General features: G+C 41.0%; 2 protein-coding genes across 3 annotated transcripts in view; one reads left to right on the top strand and one right to left on the bottom strand.

Moving 5' to 3' along the window:
- basp1 (brain abundant, membrane attached signal protein 1) overlaps positions 1-8,661 on the bottom strand; it is a 59,827-nt gene extending 51,166 nt beyond the window's left edge. Inside the window, exon 1 of the mRNA XM_051403346.1 lies at positions 8,479-8,661. Within this exon, the coding sequence (XP_051259306.1) occupies positions 8,479-8,630 (152 nt within the window). The 5' untranslated portion in view covers positions 8,631-8,661. The remainder of the gene's footprint in view (positions 1-8,478) is intronic.
- An 11,508-nt stretch (positions 8,662-20,169) lies between these two features.
- The window catches only part of myo10 (myosin X), a 126,491-nt gene continuing 125,506 nt past the window's right edge, over positions 20,170-21,154 (top strand). For both annotated transcript variants that reach the window (XM_051403180.1, XM_051403171.1), the window contains exon 1: positions 20,170-20,647. In XM_051403180.1, coding sequence (XP_051259140.1) covers positions 20,627-20,647 — 21 coding nt within the window. In that variant the 5' untranslated portion in view covers positions 20,170-20,626. The remainder of the gene's footprint in view (positions 20,648-21,154) is intronic.

Below are 21,154 nucleotides of genomic sequence, written 5' to 3'. Positions count from 1 at the left end.
CAGGTGTTGATATAGATGAAAAAACATGCAATCTTCTCTTCTTTCATGGCAATTACTTTGCAGTAACAGGTGCCAGTTTACTATCTGAGCCTGAAATGAAATTGTTTGGCTATTAAAATCTCATAACTATCAAAATGTTATCAGTCTGCCTTGCCTTTAGGATGAAATCTGTCTCCTCCACAGATAACAAGACAGGTTGGTGGAAGAAATATGGTTGGATTGTCCCTTTATCTGCCCTCGCCAAATGATTTTCAAATCCACAAGGACGACTGAGCGAGTGAGTGGATTTTAGGATTCAGCAGAGAGCAAGCTGAGATTGCTGAGTTCATTCCCGCCCCGCCGGGGTACATATCAGATAACGTTGTCGCTTTCGGTTTGAGCTGTAATTTCCTGGAAGACGAGGCGCAATGTGACAGATGGCGCTCATGGTGAAAGAGCTGCCGAGGACGAGGACATGTTGCACCGTCGTCAAACCTCCGGCAGGACTGGATCGGGCAGGGACACAAGGAGGGGCCAGCCGCCACTTCCACTTTCATTTTCTTGCACTTTTGCTGCAGAAACACTGACTGTAAGACACATCAAACCCGGGTCGAAGACATGAGTCCAGCGTTTGTAAAGTCATGTTAGGGTTTATGGTGAGCTCTTTCTTTGCAAATATAAAGTAGTTAAACTGATCTGTTTGTGCGTCTTTCATTAATCAATTAAAGATTTGTTAGTGTGCTGTATTCCCAGCTGCCTACTGATGCTTGAAAACATAAACTGTGAGGACATTTACAGGACCTCATGGATGTGAGAGTGATAAATCAGCCACTGTCTTTAAAGCTGCATACATTTGTTTTTGGCCACTAGGGGGCTGAATAACATGTTAACAGATACAGGCACCACCATAAAGTTGTTACAGCTACCATGTTAGCAAAAGGTTGCCTATTAACTTGCAGACACAGAGCAACATGACCATCCCACTGGAGACATGTGTGTGTCCATCTGATGAACTGAGGTGCATTAGCGCCCCCCGTAATAGTCGACAAAACCGGTGTTGAGAAGAGTCTAAGTTGACTTTTCATTCGGTAGTCTGGGATTGTTACAATATGGACCTGTTACATGTGCTAACTGTACTAGCTGCTGCCATTAGTGGTCCTACAAGACCAACAGAGGGCAGCTAATTTACAGCGGCTCCGACCAGGACTCTGCTTCTAGAGAGGCAGCAACTGGAAAGGCATAAAATGGGACAGAAGCAAGTTTGTTGAGTTAATTTGTAAGTAACTGTTGACGTTATACAACATACATCGTATCCACTGGTGCCTGAAATGGGCCAGTGCTGACCAGTACTGACTACCTGAACTTCTGATTGCGTACCACCACCTCTGGTGAGCATGGACCCATTGCATTTCTGTATAAACACAGCTAGCTTAATGCATAGAAAACAACACTGAAATGTCCTTGTTAAAATGGATTAAAAACAGCTACAGAATTAGGATAAGGGTGGTGCTGAATTTGGTTCAGTGCAGGCACTGGTATCATTAAGTCTGCGAGTATTTGGTTTCATGAGGTTTGAAGTTTTTTATTTCTGCTTTTTGAACGAGTCTTCCTCGCAGGTTGAAAAAAGTAAATAAATCATAAACATATGATGACTACTCAACTAATGGCTTGAACTAACAACTACTAGTCGAGTGGTAGCAGTAGCCTGTACTTTTTAGCAGCTGCTTTCTTTACCAGCTAGTCTCTAACTGTGTTTGTCTGCTGTTTGGTGCTGAGCAGGAAGTGTGCAGTGGGTTTATCAAACCTTTTTGAATAAAAAAGTTACCTGCTGCTGCTGGAAAATGGGTTGATGAGAATGCAGACCAAAAAGTGGCAGAAAAGTGCCTTAAACCCAAAAGCCAAAAGCCTTTCTGCCAGCACCCTGGTACAATGCAGGTGAATAGAAATATCTGTGATACACATATACAAGATATACTGGATAGCAAAACTCTCTATAAACAGCTTTTATTGGAAACTATCTTCTACAAAATGCATAAGATTGTGGAAAAAGCTATTATAAAATATAGGAATATGCCTGCTTTGTGTTATTTTCAACTGTAATAATCTCCCCCAGGTCACTAAAACCACCAACTTCCCAGAGGAAACACAGAGGACATGACCTCAGTGTTCTCAGTTGGACATACTGTAACTATGACTCTGTGCTACTCATTATAACATCTATAAAAAGACAAGTCAGATATAAACTGTGAGGCAGCAGGCAACCATGTTGTTGGGAAATGAAAATTCCTGATGATCGTCTCACCGCCTCCATCTTTCCTGTAAACCCTTCACTGCACTTCAGCATAAACAGCACCAAAATAAACTTTTAGAAGAGTCATTTAATACACTTTGTCATTCTTCCTCTGACATGAAATGGAAACATCCAGCTTCCTCATTCTTGTCAGGCCAGCACGCTGCAGCGAACGGTTATCAAACAGAGGCAGTTTGGCCACATCAAGTCTCAAAGTCTTATCAAACTGAAAGGCTACAAGTGTGAAACGGAAACTTATTCTGGCCTCCCTGCAGCTCACAGGCTCTTTATAGAGAATAAACACTCAACCAACACTTAACATTTATACCTTCACACTAGTGTGAGCTGCTCTGTCAAACAACATTAAACAATCGGCTGCTAATGGTGGCTACTTTCCAAGATATTCACTTCCCCATTTCATGACACAACTCATTCAATACAAACAGGCGCTGTGTTATAACTATAAAAGTACTGAGCATGCACAGTCATGGTACTCTAGCATAAATCTGAGTGGCCAGAAAAATAGAAACACCAGTACCCTAATGCATCCTAATACAACAATCCCAACAGCACCTCAATAGAACCTGACTGTGACTCTTTGCAGATGACTAAATGTTGGTTGTTGGACGACCACCAACACATTCTTGACTTGTGTGAAATATAGCTGTGGTAACGCTAGTAGCAGTGGATTATAATATGGGTGTAGTATAAGTAGTGGGTTGATATTTGCAGTCTAGGCTCTGACCTCGTCCCTCCCCACTAGGTTTGGGCGATACGTTAAAATTTTCCAACCGGCCACTGTCCAACACTCAGCAATTGTCGATATTTTCGCCCATGTGTGTGTGCCAGCGTTCTGGTGTCTAACCGAGTGTGAAAATATTTTAGCTCTACGTCTTGGTGTTTGTGCAATCGCCCAACCATACTTACCACAAGGAAACACCAAGCTCAACAAAGCAAGGGGTGGCGAGGGATGACAATAACTTCCCCCAGAAAGTAATGAAAACTCAAGTGGATGCTGGCTGAGGGTGAAGCTTTTGAAATCAAAAGATCTTTCAGGTGAGCAAAGCCTTGACAGCTTAGGGTTAGGGTGGACTCTTGGATGCTCATATGGTAGATTAAACATTATAAAGTGCCCTCTAGGGTTCCCTTCCAAGTAAAAGTGCTCTAAAGTGCTAATACTAACCCTGACTAAGCTGTTTCACCATAAATGCATCACAACTTTCTGCGCGCTGGTGCTCTTTTTATTGATTTTGAGTCCATTACTGTACTGTACGCTAGCATGATCAAAAGGCGATAGGATGTAATGTAGAATATAGATGTAAATTCCAGTAAAAAGGGTTATACCATGTGAGAGTCACAATAATTACTTTTGCTTTACTGTATTTTTTGCCGCTGATCTAATGATAATAATAAAAGTACGACCTCTTATATAGCAATGAACTATTGATTATTAAGAATATTACAATCCATGTTTCTTTATGAGTCGATACTGTGACAGGTGATAGTTACATATTGGACTTTTAGAAGATAACATTTTCATAAAAGTAGCGGCTCACCACACAAGCTGCGTTTGAATTAGGACAGAATTGCATAGATACTGTCAAATTCTCAAATCCTCAAACACGTCCGGAGATTCGGGCATGTTCTGCTAGTAGCGGCTAATGTAGCGAGCAGAGATGAGGAGCGGGCTACACAGGTCTACATGCCCAGATTAGTTTTATTTTCACACTTCTAAGTCACAAATGACACCGACTCGACATCCGATCATATTTTGTGCAAGCTCTGATGTGTAAAACCGGTGGCGTTCCACGGACATGAGACACACACAACACACAATAAGAACACAATAGTTTAAATTTAGCACCTGATCAGTCACACCAACCAAGACGCCATAAACACACACAATACAATAAGCAAACATTATTTGAATAATAACAACCATATATTCCTAACTGATTGTAAACATAGTGGTTTTAGTGGATCCCAGCCCCAGCCATAGCAGCCACCTAGTTCTGCACTTCCTTATAGCAAGACACACAACCTGCTACCCATAATACCTGCTACACTTCACCATGAGACACAGTGTGTCACATCAGTGCACATATACAAATACATATTTTCTATCAACTTAACTTGATCATTTCTTATTCATTTTATAGCAGCAAACAAGATGCTCAAACTCATTTCTACCAAACTAGTGAGAATAGCCTCACCTCAGTTCCTTTTTATGAGAATTTCAGGACTCAACTGAGTTAAAACTGTCTTGTTTTTCAGTGGTAGTGACAGTAGTAGCAGCACTGGTGACTCAACCTGCAGCTGCACCCATTCCCCACCTTCCTCTACACACACTCACACACTCAGCTGCAGCCTCCCATTGTCCTGCTTCATCTCCTCTGCTGTAAGTTAACGAGCCTCCGTGTGCATCACACTCAGGCTGATGGCTTTAATTAAGACGGACACTGCGTCGCATGAAAGCGATACTGTTAAATCACGTGACTCACTGGAGCCTCAAGTTCATTTTGTGTTTCTAATCTTTGACATCGTGGCAGGCGGGGAGGGGGGGGACTACAAAGACAGACAAAAACGGGACCTTCAAAGACCTGCGGGGTCTCCGAGTGGAGAGAAGAAGCATGGTAAACCCCTTTGCTCACCGTCTCTCTCTCTCTGTCTCTGTCTGCCACACACACGTACTGTCTACATCTTTTCTGCTTTCTGACAAAAGTATGTGGACATTACTTCAACGAACCCTATGAATTCCCGTCCATATACTTTTGGCCATATAGTGAATGTGTGTGTCAGACAGAAAAAAAAAAAAAAGAGTCCTGTGTCAGACAATGTGTGACACAGACAGAGAGGGGGGCGAGCGAGGTATCATTGCTATGTCTCTCCTCTCTCTCTCTCTCTCTCCCTCACACACACACCTTGAGCTGCAGACAGTGGCGGTAATGGATGAGTCACCGTCGTAACTTCTCATCAGGTTGCTGTTTGTCTCCGTCCAGCTGGATGAATGAGAGGACTCTGGGCTGGATTTATGAGAGCCAATCAGCAGCCAGACAGACGGGACACATTACTACAGTCCCCCCCCCCCGTTACCATGGCGATCTTATAACAGGGCTTAGAGGAGACCACTGCTGCAGACACTTCACCAATTCAACAAGTCTCTATAGCTTTCAGTAGACGTGAGTCATATATTGATGTAACACTGAGATTGTCTTATTGTTTTAATCAATATCATGATATTGATTATGTTTCCACGCTGTTAGTAAATTGTTTATTAATATGTGAAGGCATCTTTGAGGCTGTTGATGGACAGCTGCTGTCAGAGAGACTGGAAACATCTGTATGTAACAGAGGGTGAAGACGTATGACGAGTGTTTCCAGGCGGGAGCTAACGTCACAGTCACATGGCACCGTATGAGCCAATCAGAATGCTCCATTCATCCACATTATTAATGACATTCATACAGTTTAAAAATCTATTTATAAAAATGTAAAACACATTATGATGACATGTTGTACAATATGGGAGTTACTGTGTTTATATCTTGTATTGTATCTAAAATATTGTATAATCTGGCACTACACACACACACACTATACTATATTACTGATATACTACAAACTGAACAACACTGTATAATCATAGTAAAAGAAATAATTTAACATAACTTCAGTTTTGAGTCACTCATTCATGTTAAACTCAACTCAAAAATGAATTGTTGAATAACTCAATAGTTTTAAGTGCGCTTAAATTCAACTTAGAATTTTTCTGTTTTTGTGATTTGACCATTTTGATAATTGATTAATTATAAATAGTTTTTATCGTACCTCGTAATTCTTTGCTTTAGTGGAAGAAACTGAGTAAATTAAACTTGAGTCGTTAAATTTGTATAAAGAAGATGTATTTAAGTTACTTTATTCTGAGAATTCAGTCCGATCGACGAGCATGATTTGTGACATCACAAATACACCAGGAAGTCAACCCTAGTCCAGTGTCTGACTTATATTATAAATGTGATGAAGACACTTGAAGCCACCAGTGTAATTTGTATTGAGGTCGAAGGATTAGACGCCTTTTTAATGATTTTAATGTAGAAATTATCCTCAGACACACATTATTGTTCAAAGCAGACTGTATGTTGTAATACCTGTCTGTCTGAAGGGGATCTTTCAGCAGTCTCACACTCACACACACTAACATGTAAACAGCATTTAAATGTATTAGTTGCTCATTTTAACCCCTAAACGAGATATAAAACTGTCTTTAATGAGCTGATCATATGTTAATCTGTAAAGTGTATATGTATTTATATATGAATAAAAATAGAGGTATAAAGTAGCATCAGGTACAATACAAGTGTTAGAGTACTTTGAGTAATCCTCAGTTACTTTCCATCACTGCAGATTACTGTACATGTGTATAAACTCCCAGTGGAGCACCATAATAACAATTAATGACCATAAAGGAGCATTACGCAAATATTGTGACATAATGGAAGATAACACACATACTACAGACAACAGTACCACTAGAAGAGCAGTAACACACAGTAGGCCTCTTTATGACTATTAGAGGAATATCTGTACACCGTATGAGCACCTATAGGAGTACTTTGTATTGACTCCAGTTGGTGGAGTTAGGCGCTGCAGCTAATGCAAATCTGTATTATTGATTAATCTTTAAATTATTTCTGTGAATAATAAATTAGATGTTTCATCGAAATGACAGGAAACAAAGAAATCTCCATCAAGACCCCAAAATATTCAGTTAAAGCCGCGAAACCGTCACATTTAAGAGGCTGGAAGTGCTGAATGTTTGCTTTGATAATAATTGATCAGTTTAATTGATTATCAGCATGATTGTTTGTTAATCACTTCAGCTCTATACTCTGTACTCTGTAATCTACAGTGAAAAAACTGTTTGTTCTGCTACAGCATCACCATCACTGTGGCTCCATTCACACACCGTCTAGCATCTCCCAAAGCACACACACACACACACACACACACACACACACACACACACACACACACAAAGCAGCTCGATTTTATTTCTAGAATCAGAATTTTCTCCTCCGGTTTAAAACAAACAGACCCAGAAACCAAACCCCCTCCATCCTCCATCCTCCTCCTCTCCTCCATCCTATTGATAGGCGAGGTGGCATCTCTCCCATCCACACCCTACTCCCAGTGCGCATGCGTGCCGCGGCAAACAAAGGACCAGGCAATTAACCGACGGAGGATGGCTGATAAAGTTTGACTGGCTGCAGGAATCACATCCAGCATCGATACAGCAGCAACAGCAGCGGAGTGAAAGGATGAACCTAATGTATGTGTTCAGTCACACCCCCAATTCTCCATCACCACCCCCCCCCCTTCATCCCACACGCGCTCCCCCAAATCCCCATCTCCCCCTCCTACTCTTCCTCCATCCTCCTCCTCCTTCTTCTTCTCAGTGCAATAAAACGGAAATATGAGATCAATAATTCATCTGAATCATGACATAATCTGGTTAGAGCCACTGAATGCGTGTGTGTGTGTGTGTGTGTGTGTGTGTGTTCCAGTTGCATGCAGCCAAACGCTGTCACACCTCCACACAGACAAAGAGGTGGGGCGAGCACAGATTGTCTCTGTGGATGTTCAGCTCTTCACTGGCTCAATGTGAAAGAAACAAAATAAAAATAAAAAAAAACGCTCCCTCTAAGCGTTGCCTAGCAGCCGGCGGGAATGATATAACCACAAACCAATAATCAATAACCGATAAAGAGAAGCCTGTGCGCATTTTCTCTTCAATAAAAGTGTAAAAAAAAAAAAAAACCGAGAATGTGTCTGAGCGCGCGTGTTCCTCCAGACTGCACACACCCCTTTTTTAAGCTCGTGCACATTTCTTTTTTTTCTGCCTGGAAAAAAAAAAAAAAAAAAGAGGATAGAGAAAGAATTAATTCTGTAAATTCTTAAATTGGGCTCAGTTCTTTCCCTCCGTTCTCTCTCTCCATCCAATCTACCGGATCTTTTGTCTGACTCTCAGCGCGCACACATCCACGCGCCCCGGCTGCCCTACCGGAGAGATGGAGAGACAAAAGGGATGAAAGAAATAAATAAAACAGCCACAAGAATCCAAAGCGCCCTCTCTTTCTCTCTTTCTTTCTTTCTTTCCGTCAGTTCGGTGGAGTACCGGCGGCGGACGGCACCGGGGCGGCGGCTCTTACCGTGCACTCTGAAGTTCCGACGCGCTCCTCGCAGGTTCAAGTAGCGGCTGCTCGAATTTTTTGCGGCTTCTCCTGCGCGCCCAGCGGCTTGTGCCTGCTGCACGGTACGGTTCGACTACGGCGATCCTCCGCCTGCGCGCACACGCATTCATGCGCACGTGCACGCGCGTGGGTTTGGCATGCACGCACGCACGCACGCACGCAGAGCGGAGCAGATGCACAATCCCGATGTCCCTCTGGAGGACAATGTCCGCGCTGGAACACCACACACCGCGTTAGGAATCTTCCAATAGTTAATATTCAGTTATACTGGATGTCCTCGCGCTGCGCTCACTGGGATATTCCCGCTATTTCACTCTTATTCCCTCCATCATTGATCACATTCTGAACGATATCAAACAGGGAGTTGTGTATTTGTGCCACTGATGTGACTTCATTAGATGTTTCTGACTGTAAACTGCTTCAGGAGCATTCCTGGGGATAATAACTCAGATGTGTGTTGCGCACTGGATGGTAATGTTCATTTCTCTGTGCACTTGTTTTAGTGGGAATACTCCTCCGTCCTCTGTCGGTGTGTGCGGGTTTCTGGCCTCTGTGCGCCCCCTGCCATCCACTGCCGCTACAGGCTGCTTCTGCCGCTCACTTTGGAGCACTTGTTGATGCTCAACTGAATGCACTTAACACTGTACAGGTGGAACACACAGCTTTGATTTAATTAGATATTATTGGTAGAGACATTGTCAGTCTGTCCTGACTTTTAGAGGATAAAACCCGGTTATTTTCCGGGTTATTTCGTTGACTAAATGAACACAGTGAGGGAAACCACAGGACCCTGAACACAAACAATAACTCTGTGTTTCCTCTGTGCAATAAAGTTTTATTTTGACTCTCAGAGGTGATATTGACCAGAATATAAAGACAGCAGCAGAATGTGTTGTCTCATGGCCTACACTGTAAAAAGCAAATGTTCTTTTTACTGTGAAAAACCGGCAGCTGTGGTTTCCAGAACTTTACTGTAATAAATGCAGCAGAACTTTTATTATCATTATTATGGTAAAACAATATTAGTATTCAGTATTTACCATCAAAAGAAACAGTTTTTCTATATGAAAATAATAAAGCAATATAAATGCTATGACGGTGGTTTTTCTGTGAAATTTACAGTCTGTAATGTTAAAAAACGACTTTATTCTGTCTACATTACCGTATAAATCAAGGTTTTGCCATTAGATATCACAGTGTTTTACTGTTACAGAAGCTTTTACCTGTGTAGAGTCACTCTTTTGTCACTGTTTGAGACATTTTTCTTTACAGTGTACTAATAATACACCCTGGAAAATATCCAATAAATGTCTGTAAGGAGGCACATAAATACATATTTTCTCATTAAATTGGTTGACTGGTTGAATATGGAGTTATTCCACAAACCACCAGTTGTTTTTCACTGGGCGTTTTTATTAATGTCAGATAAGATGAACTCACACAAGCTAATGCATGATAGCGACTTCACCCTGCAGCAGAAAGAAAGGGAAGGTTCCCCTCAATCATACAGTCTATAACATTTGTATAACACAGAACTGGCAACGTTTCTCTGTTCATGTAGGTTTAACATTTAGGAAGCTGGAATCAGAAGATACTGGGTATATATTGCCTTAATAAATACTACTGATAAGTGATTATGCAATGACTACTATCTTTAATTAAAGTTATGTCCATTGATAAATCTATAATTTGACTAATAGCACTAATATTACTTAAACATGTCTTAAAAGCAGTGTGTGCAGTTGCTCTGAAAGCATGAAGACCTAATATTGACCAAAAAAAGATCAGTTTTGTGTAATGTTTGTGTTCCTGTCTGAGGTTTTCTTTGTAGTACTGGTTCACAGACACTAGATGGCAGTGTTTGCAAAGAACTGTTTCATTTGAATCCCTGAACCAACTGAAGAAGTGGCTCCTGGTCCAGTGTTTGTTTCACTGAACCAATGAACAGCACAGTCAGCTCACCTGGAGGGACAGTGGATTCTCCTCCTCTGTGGCTCCAGCTTCAATCTTTATATATACAGATATATATATATAATCTAGAGTCAGATTCCTTGTATGAGTGCACATACCTGGCCAATAAAAGTGATTCTGACCAAATTCAGAATGTAATATTTGACAGCATGCCTTGCTGCTGCTCTCCTCGCCTTAAACTTTCCACATATATACAGGCTAAAGGCAGCTTGAATACGGCGCCCTGAATGACATTTGCCAATTGGATGCTTGAAGGGAATCAGCTGAGCGCTCAGCTGATGTCTGTTCCTCCTGTACTGTTGCTTCTTCCGTACATGAAACAGCATGCTTCCTCCATATTGTTCAGGAAGAAATGACTAAGATATTGTAGGAAAAAAAAATATTGTGTGTCCAAAAGACCAACCTTGTCTTATTCCTGCATAATACACTTATACACTTATTTAGACAATTTAACAATATTAGCATCAGTATACTGGTACTCTTTATACTGACTCAGAAATGTTATTATCTCAGGATAAACCCCTTTAGATGCATCATCTCGTCTTCAAGAGGGTCCCAAACAAACACTTACAAATAGAAAACAGAACAGTAAAATGTGTAATAATTGATGACACAACAAGTACGACATACTTTATTTATTTATTTTTGCAGGAACTGAGCACAATTAAAGAAATCACACCAGAGTTAGCGAACAGCTAACATGTATCTGTTGTCCCTGAGCAGGTAAACAAAACACAACCACAGAACCACTTTAAAAACTAAATACTGAAACATAATGGAACAAAACGTTTCAACCTCAGACAAGATAGAATAAAAAGAAAAATGGTCAGTCTATAAATAAAGCATTATTGAAAACATCTTGTTTTAAGAAAACATTTTCAAATAAGAAAAATTATGACAAATAAAGTTTTAGTTATTTCAATCAGAAGGAGCCCAAAATATAAGATTTTTTCAGTATGGAAGCTTATTTCTGCCAATGTGATGAAAAAAAGGATTCTGTAAGTCGTTATAATGAGAAACTTTACTCAAAATATTGACTTAGTTTCACAAAGTCAATACTTTAAGACACTAAGTCAATATTTTGAGAATGTTTTTTTGTATTGTGCTTTGAGAGGGCTTCCATAGAGATCAGAGCTTCTTTTTCTAAAGTCCTCCGTTCCTCCACAGTGTGACTCAGCAGTTTGTTATCAACCTCTCAGCCGCTCTGGAGGGATTCCCATGGCGAAGACCAGCTAAGTGCAGCCCCCTCCCCTCCCTCCAGCAGGAAGTATGTGGGGATTACGCAGAGGTCAGTTTGTCCTGGAAGAAGCTGTGACCCGACTGACCCAGCTATATGTGACCTCTGCTCAGAGCTGCTGATAAATCCTGCGCGTTCTGATGCAGAGACAGCTTATGAACTACAACTGACCCTGCAGATCTGCATCCTGCTCTGCTTTCTAACATCCAGGGCTAAACCCTGCTGGGCTAAGCACACGTAGCACCAACACGCCTCTGAAGTGTTTATCTTAAACTGTAGAAAAACTCCATTACTGACAGCGCTATGGAGCCACGCAGAGCGCTCTGGTTACATGTGCTGACATGACAGGACACTTCAGACCACATGAAGACAGTGGAGGGAATTCATTCTCCTTAAAGGTGCACTCCACTAATTTTAGTAGTTTGCAAGCTTTTTCCATAAGAGACCCCTTTGTGTATATATTTAGTGACATATTTTAGAGATATGTTATATTCTATTCAATGCATAACAGTAACAGTACAGACAACTGATAAACTGTACAATGAACCCAAACAGTGTGTAAAACGAGGGATGTGGATGAACTTTGAGCAGATTATTTCCTGTGAATATTCTGTCAGTTTTCTTAATATTAATAGTAACATTTGATCTGTGTTATGGACGTTTGGACATTAGTTGTGTTCAGGTCTTTAAAGTTTAGATCTTAAGTTTTCTTACACGCCTTAAAATCAAGAAGGCCTTGCAACCCCCCTGTGAAGCTTTGGTGGCCCCTAATGGGGGGACAATGTTTGTCAGTGAATACATGTTCTTATATTCAGGTGATTATACACTAATGAAAACATACCTATGAATATTATATTCCATTTCTGACATACAGTATATAGGAATAGAGGGGAGACTGGTCCCTAATCGTGTCCCATCATGCATCTTTGCATGTAAACAAAGTTATTCTGCATAAATCAGTGCATTTGATAGTGAACAACCTGTAATAACTTGGGGTTTACCAGCGTCTCCCTTCCTGAGCTTGTTTTTCATTTGCAGCTGAATCATGCGGTGTTGCTGTGTCTGTCATTGCCACGCAGCGAACAGAAGGATTTAGTGAGGTGAAGATACGGCCCGAGGTTAAAAGAAGAAACCGTTTCAAACATCAGAGTCAAGTTCAATAGCAGCTTTGAAGCGTCTGGTTGTGGTGATGTGGTGGAGACGAACCAGGAAGGACGAGCCGTTATTGAAGCATTAATTATCCTGCACTGCACTGTCTACTGCTGCTGTTTATTCAGTGCACCAAATAATGCTGGATTTTAATGTTATGTCTAATTTTATTACCACAAATAATTCAGAATGCTAAATGATTTCACTGCTTGAGTGAAACTTCATTAAAACCTAATTCGGGTCCATAAATTGCCAAATTCTGTGTAAGTAATGAGAAATATTAAAGAAAGAACTGTGGTTAACATTTCTACATAAAAACTCTCAATATTAACACCCTTATTCATTCATTGCCTTGCTTACATAGTTAGCTATAAGCTAACATGACTTATATGGCTTAAACTTGGTGGCTAAGCTAGGATAACTTGCTAACCTGCAGTATAAAAACATTTTTATGGTGAGATATAAAGTTTCATAACCATTTAAATATTGTTTGTGTGCCAGTAAAATAAAGTGTCTTTAGCTTTAATTTCACTTCCATAATAAAGGCTTTAGTAATAAATATTCTTTTTTGGGCATCTTTTATCTGTTTTCAACAACATTTCAGTGCTGTTTTCTTAGCGTTAAGCTAGCTGTGTGTTTACACAGACACAGTTATACAGGTGTTTAGGTTTATCTCACTATTATTGCTGTATGCAATAAAATAATAAAATACTGAGGTCCAGACCTTACACTTTACTAATGATCATGAGGTTGTCAACTTTTTATTTATTTCCAGTAAAGTTTACAGAAAGTTGTAACCGAATCAGTGATCTATATTAATAATAATAATAATACATTTTATTTATAAGCACTTGTCTAGATACTCAAAGACACTTTACATAAAAAACATAAAAGCAGCAAAACAACATCAAATAATAAAACACTAAAAACACATCAGACTAAGCTAAACATTAAAAGCAATTTTATTCCACTTTCTACACTTCAGTCCGCCTCAATGATTGAGATAAACTTTAACAGACATCAATATCAGAAGGTCTCAAAAACAGGCCGTACAGAACACTCTTTCATTCTGCTGTTCTCACTGTTGGTGGTGTTTCTCTGGCTCTTTATAAGGGGTTAATAGTAATAACTGGGCTTGTCATGCCCTGCCCACATTCAAAGAGTTTGCTGCGTCATCATTTGTCGGTAAGTGGGTAAGATTAACATTTAGCCTTCGGTAATCACAGGGAGTTGAAGACAGGCTTGACTGCAAGTAATTATCAACCTCCCTCCCTCCCCCGCTCTCTCCTTCCTTTGGTCTTTGAGAATACTTTCAGGAGTCTTTTGGAGGTTTCGGGTCCTTGAAGGTGAACCAGCAATCACTTTCCCCTCATGATCAATGAAGGGCTTGTAAGGGCCACAGTTTCTGAAGCCAACGTCAACAAAATGAGTTACAGTTTAAAGTGTCCTAATTTTATATATTACATGTCATCATGCTACTCTGCCAGACGGGCCACAGAAATATATCACAATGCTGAGATTTCACATTAAAGGAGCGTTTGCTCGGCAGGTTGTGTGATTTGGAAATGAAACCCCATTCAAAAAATTTAAATTTATAAAATATATGATTTGAGTTCAAATAAGTCAAATATTCATTGTTAAGGTAACTTGGGTAAATTTTGTTAATTGTACTAATTTCATTCAGTTAATTGAATTTAAAACTATATTATATATTACACTGATATGCAACATTTTTCCAAACCTATTTAAAATGTGTTGGTGGACGTCAGCCACAGTAGCTACCATGCACACGCTCCAAAAGGTGGTAACCTTCTTCTTCTGCTGCAGGAACGAGTCCTAGAACCCAGAAATGAGTCAGCATTTTAGAACCTCCGGCTCCCTCGCATAGAAGTCAGTGTTTTTATGGATTATGAATGCCTGAAACAAGCATCAAAAATTGTAGTGTTCACGCTGAACAAAACATGTAAGTATCATAAACCTTTGTTTGCCACAGAGCTTATTTTTTCTACAATAATCCAAAATCAGGTGGAAAAATGCTTTTTGATGAAGGCTGGCGCTAATTTTCCTGCATCATTTATTGCATGAATCTGAGGACATAATGGTTCATATTATTCATTCTGTGTGTCAGTGCCACACAAGCACAGGCGTCCATGGGGCATTTGCATCTATTCTTTGAGTTAAATATTCAATCTGTGTAAATGTATCACATGATCTTCACTGTCTACTGTTCTAATACAAGGGTTCACACTGTATGAGACATCATGTTGTCCCTGTTGGAGTCATGACAATCAGTTTATGTTACCTGGCTGTCCATCCTCTCCTTCTTCTTTAAAGTGTTTCATGTCTCTCACGTGTCACTGTCAGTCCTCCGCTCTCTGCATCTTCCTCTCAGCGTGATGCCGTTTGGAGGAAGTCTGTTTTGGCTTCACCACTGACAGACGTAACAGGAGTCCCCGGCTCTCTGTTATCTCACATGTTTGGTAGAAACAGCCACAGGAAATGTTTGTCTTCCTCATCCTGTTTTGGAAGTTTGGAGATGCTGGCAAAGAATCAAACAACAAGAGACAACTGGCTCCCGTAATCCTCCGGTGCTTTTCGATGATCGGTCCAAGGAAACAGGGGAACTGTGGCCCCATCTTTTGTCATGCTTGTGATCCTTTAATTTGTTTGACCACTTAGAGATCTCGGCCTGTACTGATACATCTGTATTTCAGTTGTCAAAAGTCAATATTTTGTGCTGATGTTCAGTCGCCTTACGTGTGTTCATTTTTATGCCAGTCCACATCTGGAAATGTTCAGTTTCTACATCCACAGTAGTGTCTTTAACCCGACACACTCACACACTCACACACTCATGAGAGATCATGTAAGAACTGAGAAGGCACTGGAAGAACAAAAGGAGCAGGAAATCAAACTATTTGAGAGAATAACATGTCAGAAGAGTCAGAGATAAGACAGGGACAGTCTGAGACGAACTGCTGCACAGATATTCTAGAGTCAGATTTTGCCCGTTGATATCACCACTAGCTGGAGTTACATCATGGTAACTTCTATTTCAGTGTATCTCATTATTGAAACAGAGTCCACAGCTGTACACCTACTTCTTCTTTTTATTAAGATATGCTGTTTGTCTTTATGGTGTACTTTCAACCAAATTTCATGATCTTCATCAGATCAGCAGGTGGAGTTTGTTCAGTTGTCAGAGTAAACTAGACCGAACTAAACGTTCATGTGTGAAATGTTCATTATTTGACCATGGAAATTGTAGTTTCTCAAAATAATTTCAACTCAAGGTCCACTTACTATCTTTTCTATGCAGTAGCTTTCAACCCCATCTCATGATCTTCATCGGACCAGCAGGTAAAGTTTGCTCAAAAACTAAATTGAACTGACCTAATCTAATGTAATGTTGTGAAATCAATCTGATAAACAAATTCACAATAACAGAAAATCATGTAAATAATCAACAGAAAAAAACCCAAAATAATTATGTGAAGTGAAGAAGTTGCTTAAACTTTGATAACCTGCTCCTTTAGCTCTTTAACTCTTGTCAAATGCATGCTAATCGGTTTAGCATTTTTGGATGTACTGTACTTTGTTTAAAGCGGCCATTGATTCCCAATTATTTCTAATTTGTGTAATATATCAAAGTCTTGAAACTTGCATGAGTTGTGAAATCCATACATTTGTGTGGCAATTGCTGGTACTATAAAGTGTGAATTGATGTAAAAAGTCAATGGAAAAGTAAAAAATATACTTGTGATTTGTCGTAAACAGACTGGAACATCCAGAGTTATCCAACAGTGGTTCCGCCGCAACTCCTCACTCAACAGAAGGATCAGCCTTCCTCTCAAACTCAACACCAACATGTCAACTCCCAAAAATCCTTGACACAAAAGGTCGAGACCAGAGGTGGAGCTGCATTATTGTGCGTTTGAAAAGGTGGGCTGAACCCATTCCTCTCACTATATCCAGTTTGACCCTGACTGAGAACTCCTAGGGGCTTTAAGACCATGGGTACAGGGAGTGAGTGTTACTTAACCTCTGTCAGCGGTCGGGAATTAGAGGTCAAGGGTCACTGAGGTGACATTGTCCAGACAGGTGACCTGTGGAGTGTGATAACAGGTGGAGGACACCTCAGAGACAAATGATTGGGAGGAGTTAGTAAATCCACAGCTGTGAGGATACATCAAGAAGAGGCGACAAAACGCCAAAACTTTAGGCACTTACTTGGACGTCCACAATCACTGCTGTGTATTAATTTAGAGAAAATCAACCAAAGCCAATGTTTTCTATGTGTTTAATTTCCCAGCATTGATCTGATGATTTGCAGGATAAAACGAAGATAAATATGGTGGAAAACTGAGAGGTTTTTAGATGTCATGACTGCGCCAGATGGTTTGTTACACTGAACCATTGCAAAAAGGCAGGCACAGACTGTCAGATCAAAGAACCATAAAACGTAGTCTAACTCTTACTGAATTCAGTCGGGAGAAGAGCGAATGACTTCGATCATTTTCATCGAGAAAAGCTTGGTTGCTTCTTGTTGCCTACTTAACATGTCACGCAGGGTTTTTAAGCAAAGCCATTCACAATTAGTTTCTTTATTGGACAGTTGGGACAGATTATGAGCCTGAGAAGCACCCTGTGTTACCTAGCACACCCTGCTGCTGTTGGCTTGTTTGTTGTGACATTTTCAATGTTAGGATGTTTTTCAGAAGGACCTTTGACTAAACCCTTTGACACAAAAGGACTGTTTAATTAACACAGTTCGATTGCCTTGGAGAACCATATTTACATTACTTCCCTTTTTTCAGTTACTCAACATCTTCATTTTGGAAAGTACTAATGACCATTTCAAAACAAGGTACAACCAATAAATCCTACATGAGGATGAATTCAGGTAGCCGGGCCTAAAGTCATCATGCTTGGTGCTGGAGATATACCTGAATTGTGTTTGCGGTTGGTACAGTGGTACCGGCCCTTTGAGTTAATACTGGCAGTGTGAGGGTGGGCTCTAGGTGTGACGCAGTGAGAAGATACTGTTTGTTAAACAACAATGGCGGCTGCTAGCGTAAGTGCTGCTAGCATCGGCTATATCAGAACTGGAGAGAATTTATTCATTGAAAGAAGAGCAAAGAACAGCACTGAAGGCTTTTCTTGATGTTTTCTGATTTTACTAAGAGTTTGACTACATTTTGTTGTGATAGACTGATAGTTCATCCAATCACCTCCTGGGTATTTTTGGAAAGAGTTTCCAACGATGACTTCCAGGTTAAAGTCAGGTTAAAATAAGGTCACATTTGTTCCAAGTAATGTGAGCTGGATCTACAGTAACCCTCAGCTCAATGTGCAAGTCAGCGCCATCAAAACCTCCCAAATCTGGCAGCCATATACGGGTTCTGGTGCCAGATCACACCCAAGTGCACCAACACTCAGCCTTGATGGACTTTTTATGAGAACGCCTGCAGAATTATGTGAAAATGAGCATTAGTGCAGACCTCAGCTTTCTGAGGTTGAGATATCAAACATCTGTCTCCTCCTTCTAATGCACCCTTACACTTTTTATTTTCCTGTGGCTGGCTCAGATTGTGTTCTCCCTCTTAAACGAGCTGCTGATAGTCACAGGATCGCAAAACCACATGCAACATTGTGGTTATTAGTGTTGCATGAGCTCAAAACAAGCCCAGAGCGTTTGAATACAAAGGGTTCACACTAAAACCGTGAATATCATCAAAGGCTCAGAAGACTCCGTTTTATATAAGTGTTCAGGATCCTAAGATATCAATAAACTCACCTTCCCCTCATCCTCCTGCTCTGCCCTTTTCTTAATGCAGTTGTGGGAAAATGTGGACTGTGAGCTGTGATTTCATTCGTGGTTGTGGGTCAGAACTGGTCTCCTGTCAGCCAGCAGCAGGGGGCGCTAAATCCCAATGACAGGACAGGCGTATGGCGACCCAAACCAGCGGGGTCAGGGGTCGTTCTGTATGCTCAGTAAGGCGAGGGGAAAACCAGACACACACACGCATGACGGCATAAACATACAGCTAGAATGTTAACACTAAACCATATAGCGCATTATCTGAGCGCGCACACACACAGTCACAGGCTTTTTGTGAAATTTAAATTAGGTCAAATGTCTGTCATCAGATCTGAAAGGAGAATTCATATTTTAGGGCAAAAACAAAGAAGCTTGCTGGCTCCCCTGCAGCAACGTGATGAAATGTTCGGCAGGATGATGGATTAAAAAAAACAAACTGTGACTCATCTCATCTGTGCACTCATCATCACTATTGTGTAAATGTTTGATATAAACCTCCCTCAGTATCTCCAGTGAACTCAGGGATCCACAAACTACTGGGCAACTTCAGTAGCAAATGTGAAAAATGATCCTTCTTAACAACTTGGATGAACAAAAGCAGTTTCTGCCAGAAGATCCTCAGTATTTCATTTTCTTATTTTCTGAAGAATTTACGTCAGCAGGATGAGATTCTGCTGATTTCTCTCAGATATGAAGCTTTCGGACGGTCACAGAACTTTTATTGTTTGCATTATTATCCTGTTCCTCCCACACACCCCACAGCTCGTTCTCATTCCCAGGTCGTCAAACACAGACGCGAGTGGTGTTCAGTTAGCTTCAATCTACAACTTCACCTGATATCCTCATCAACCTCGTATGAGATGCCAGTAAATCCTACACACATGTCCTTCAAATAAATAAAATGCAAAAGACTCTTCTTCATTAAACTAATTTAGATAGTGAGATAACGACCCCAACCAAAGGTCCACTTGCTGTCTTTTTCCTGAGCTTTCAGCCACATCACATGGTCTTCAGGTGTCATGGACATAGCTGTGGATTGTAGGATATTCTGTTCTTAAAAATAACACTTGTTTGCTGAAACCTGAATTAAACTGTATTTTGTTGATGAAACAATCTCATGGGATATTAAATGTTCATATTCTCAGTAGTTCTGAGCCCTTTAATGACTTTGGACACGTTGGTTTAAGGTTCAAAGTTCACTTTTGACCACATCCTCACCTGAAGGTTTCTCTGTTTGAGCTTTAATCAGATCTGGAGTTTCCTCTCCGTCCAATCTTCCTCCTTTCATCCATCCATTGCTGCTTTTCACCTGCAGACATCATCTCCAGTCTGTCTTCCATTCAGCGCTGGGCTCCACATACTGACAGCAGGAGGAGTCAGAGAGACAGTGGGGCTGCAGGAGGAGGAGGAGGAGGAGGAGGACCCTGCTGGGTGGGGAGGTGGAGCTTCAGGATTATTGTGTGCCGGTCTCAGTGACTGACTGAGTGAGCGTCTCCAAAGTTTCACCGGCCTCTCGCAGACTCAGCTCCTGCAGCACGTTTCACTGTTGACCAAACAAACCGAGCACCGAACCGGACTGACCTGCGGGCACGGAGGCGCAGCGGAGCGCACGGAGGAGCGCACAGAGGAGCGCACAGAGGAGTGAGGAAGAGGAGGAGGAGAAAGTTCTTTTAAAGGACTCTGCTGGAGGAGTAACCCATGAAACAAAGAGTAAATGTACTACTGTAGCTCCACACTGACTGACTGACTGACTGACTGACTGTCCTCCAGCCTGCACACGCTCAGGAGGAAGATCATGGACTGAAACTCTCGGATCTGCTCCCTCTTTCTGGTTTTGCTTTGGGATCACACTAACAACACATGAGTGGGACTGACCGGACGCGCGCTTTCCACACAGTCAATCCTCGGGGATTAAAATAACGAGGGCAATGGATAATTTCTTCACGGAGGTAAGAAGAAGTCTTTAACTGCTTCATTCTCTACACACACACACACACACACACACACACACACACACATTCATTGTTGCATTAGTCAGACTTTATGAGTCCTATGATAAACTGTGGGCTACTTGGAAACAGCTTTAAACGTGTATCATCCTGTTTATTCACCAATCCTGAAGATTCTCAGCAACAGTCTGAGTTCTTATTGGAATATTAATGTTTTATTTGAAGCATACAGACACAATGAAGTGTAATGAAGTGAGCATAAACCCACTGTAGGCTGTTATAGTGAATACAGTGTGATAGGAGGTCAACATAAACTCACTGTGGTTCCCTGCTGAAATATTAAAGGCATTTTATTGGAGCGAAGGTGTCATTAAGTACTTTAGATGAGCCCTGAATGACTATAAGCCCCCCTGTAGGAAGGGACCACACTGGGACTGCGCTGGTCAGAGGGGGGCGGGGGGACTGGACGGGGTCCCAGTGGATCTGTGGTATTTCCGTACCTCTTTT

Source organism: Dicentrarchus labrax, unplaced genomic scaffold (genome assembly GCF_905237075.1).
Source record: "Dicentrarchus labrax unplaced genomic scaffold, dlabrax2021, whole genome shotgun sequence".
NCBI classification, from domain to species: Eukaryota; Metazoa; Chordata; class Actinopteri; family Moronidae; genus Dicentrarchus; species Dicentrarchus labrax.
The sequence above is the reverse complement of the archived record's forward strand: the minus strand, read 5'-3'. Positions and strand labels throughout refer to the sequence as shown.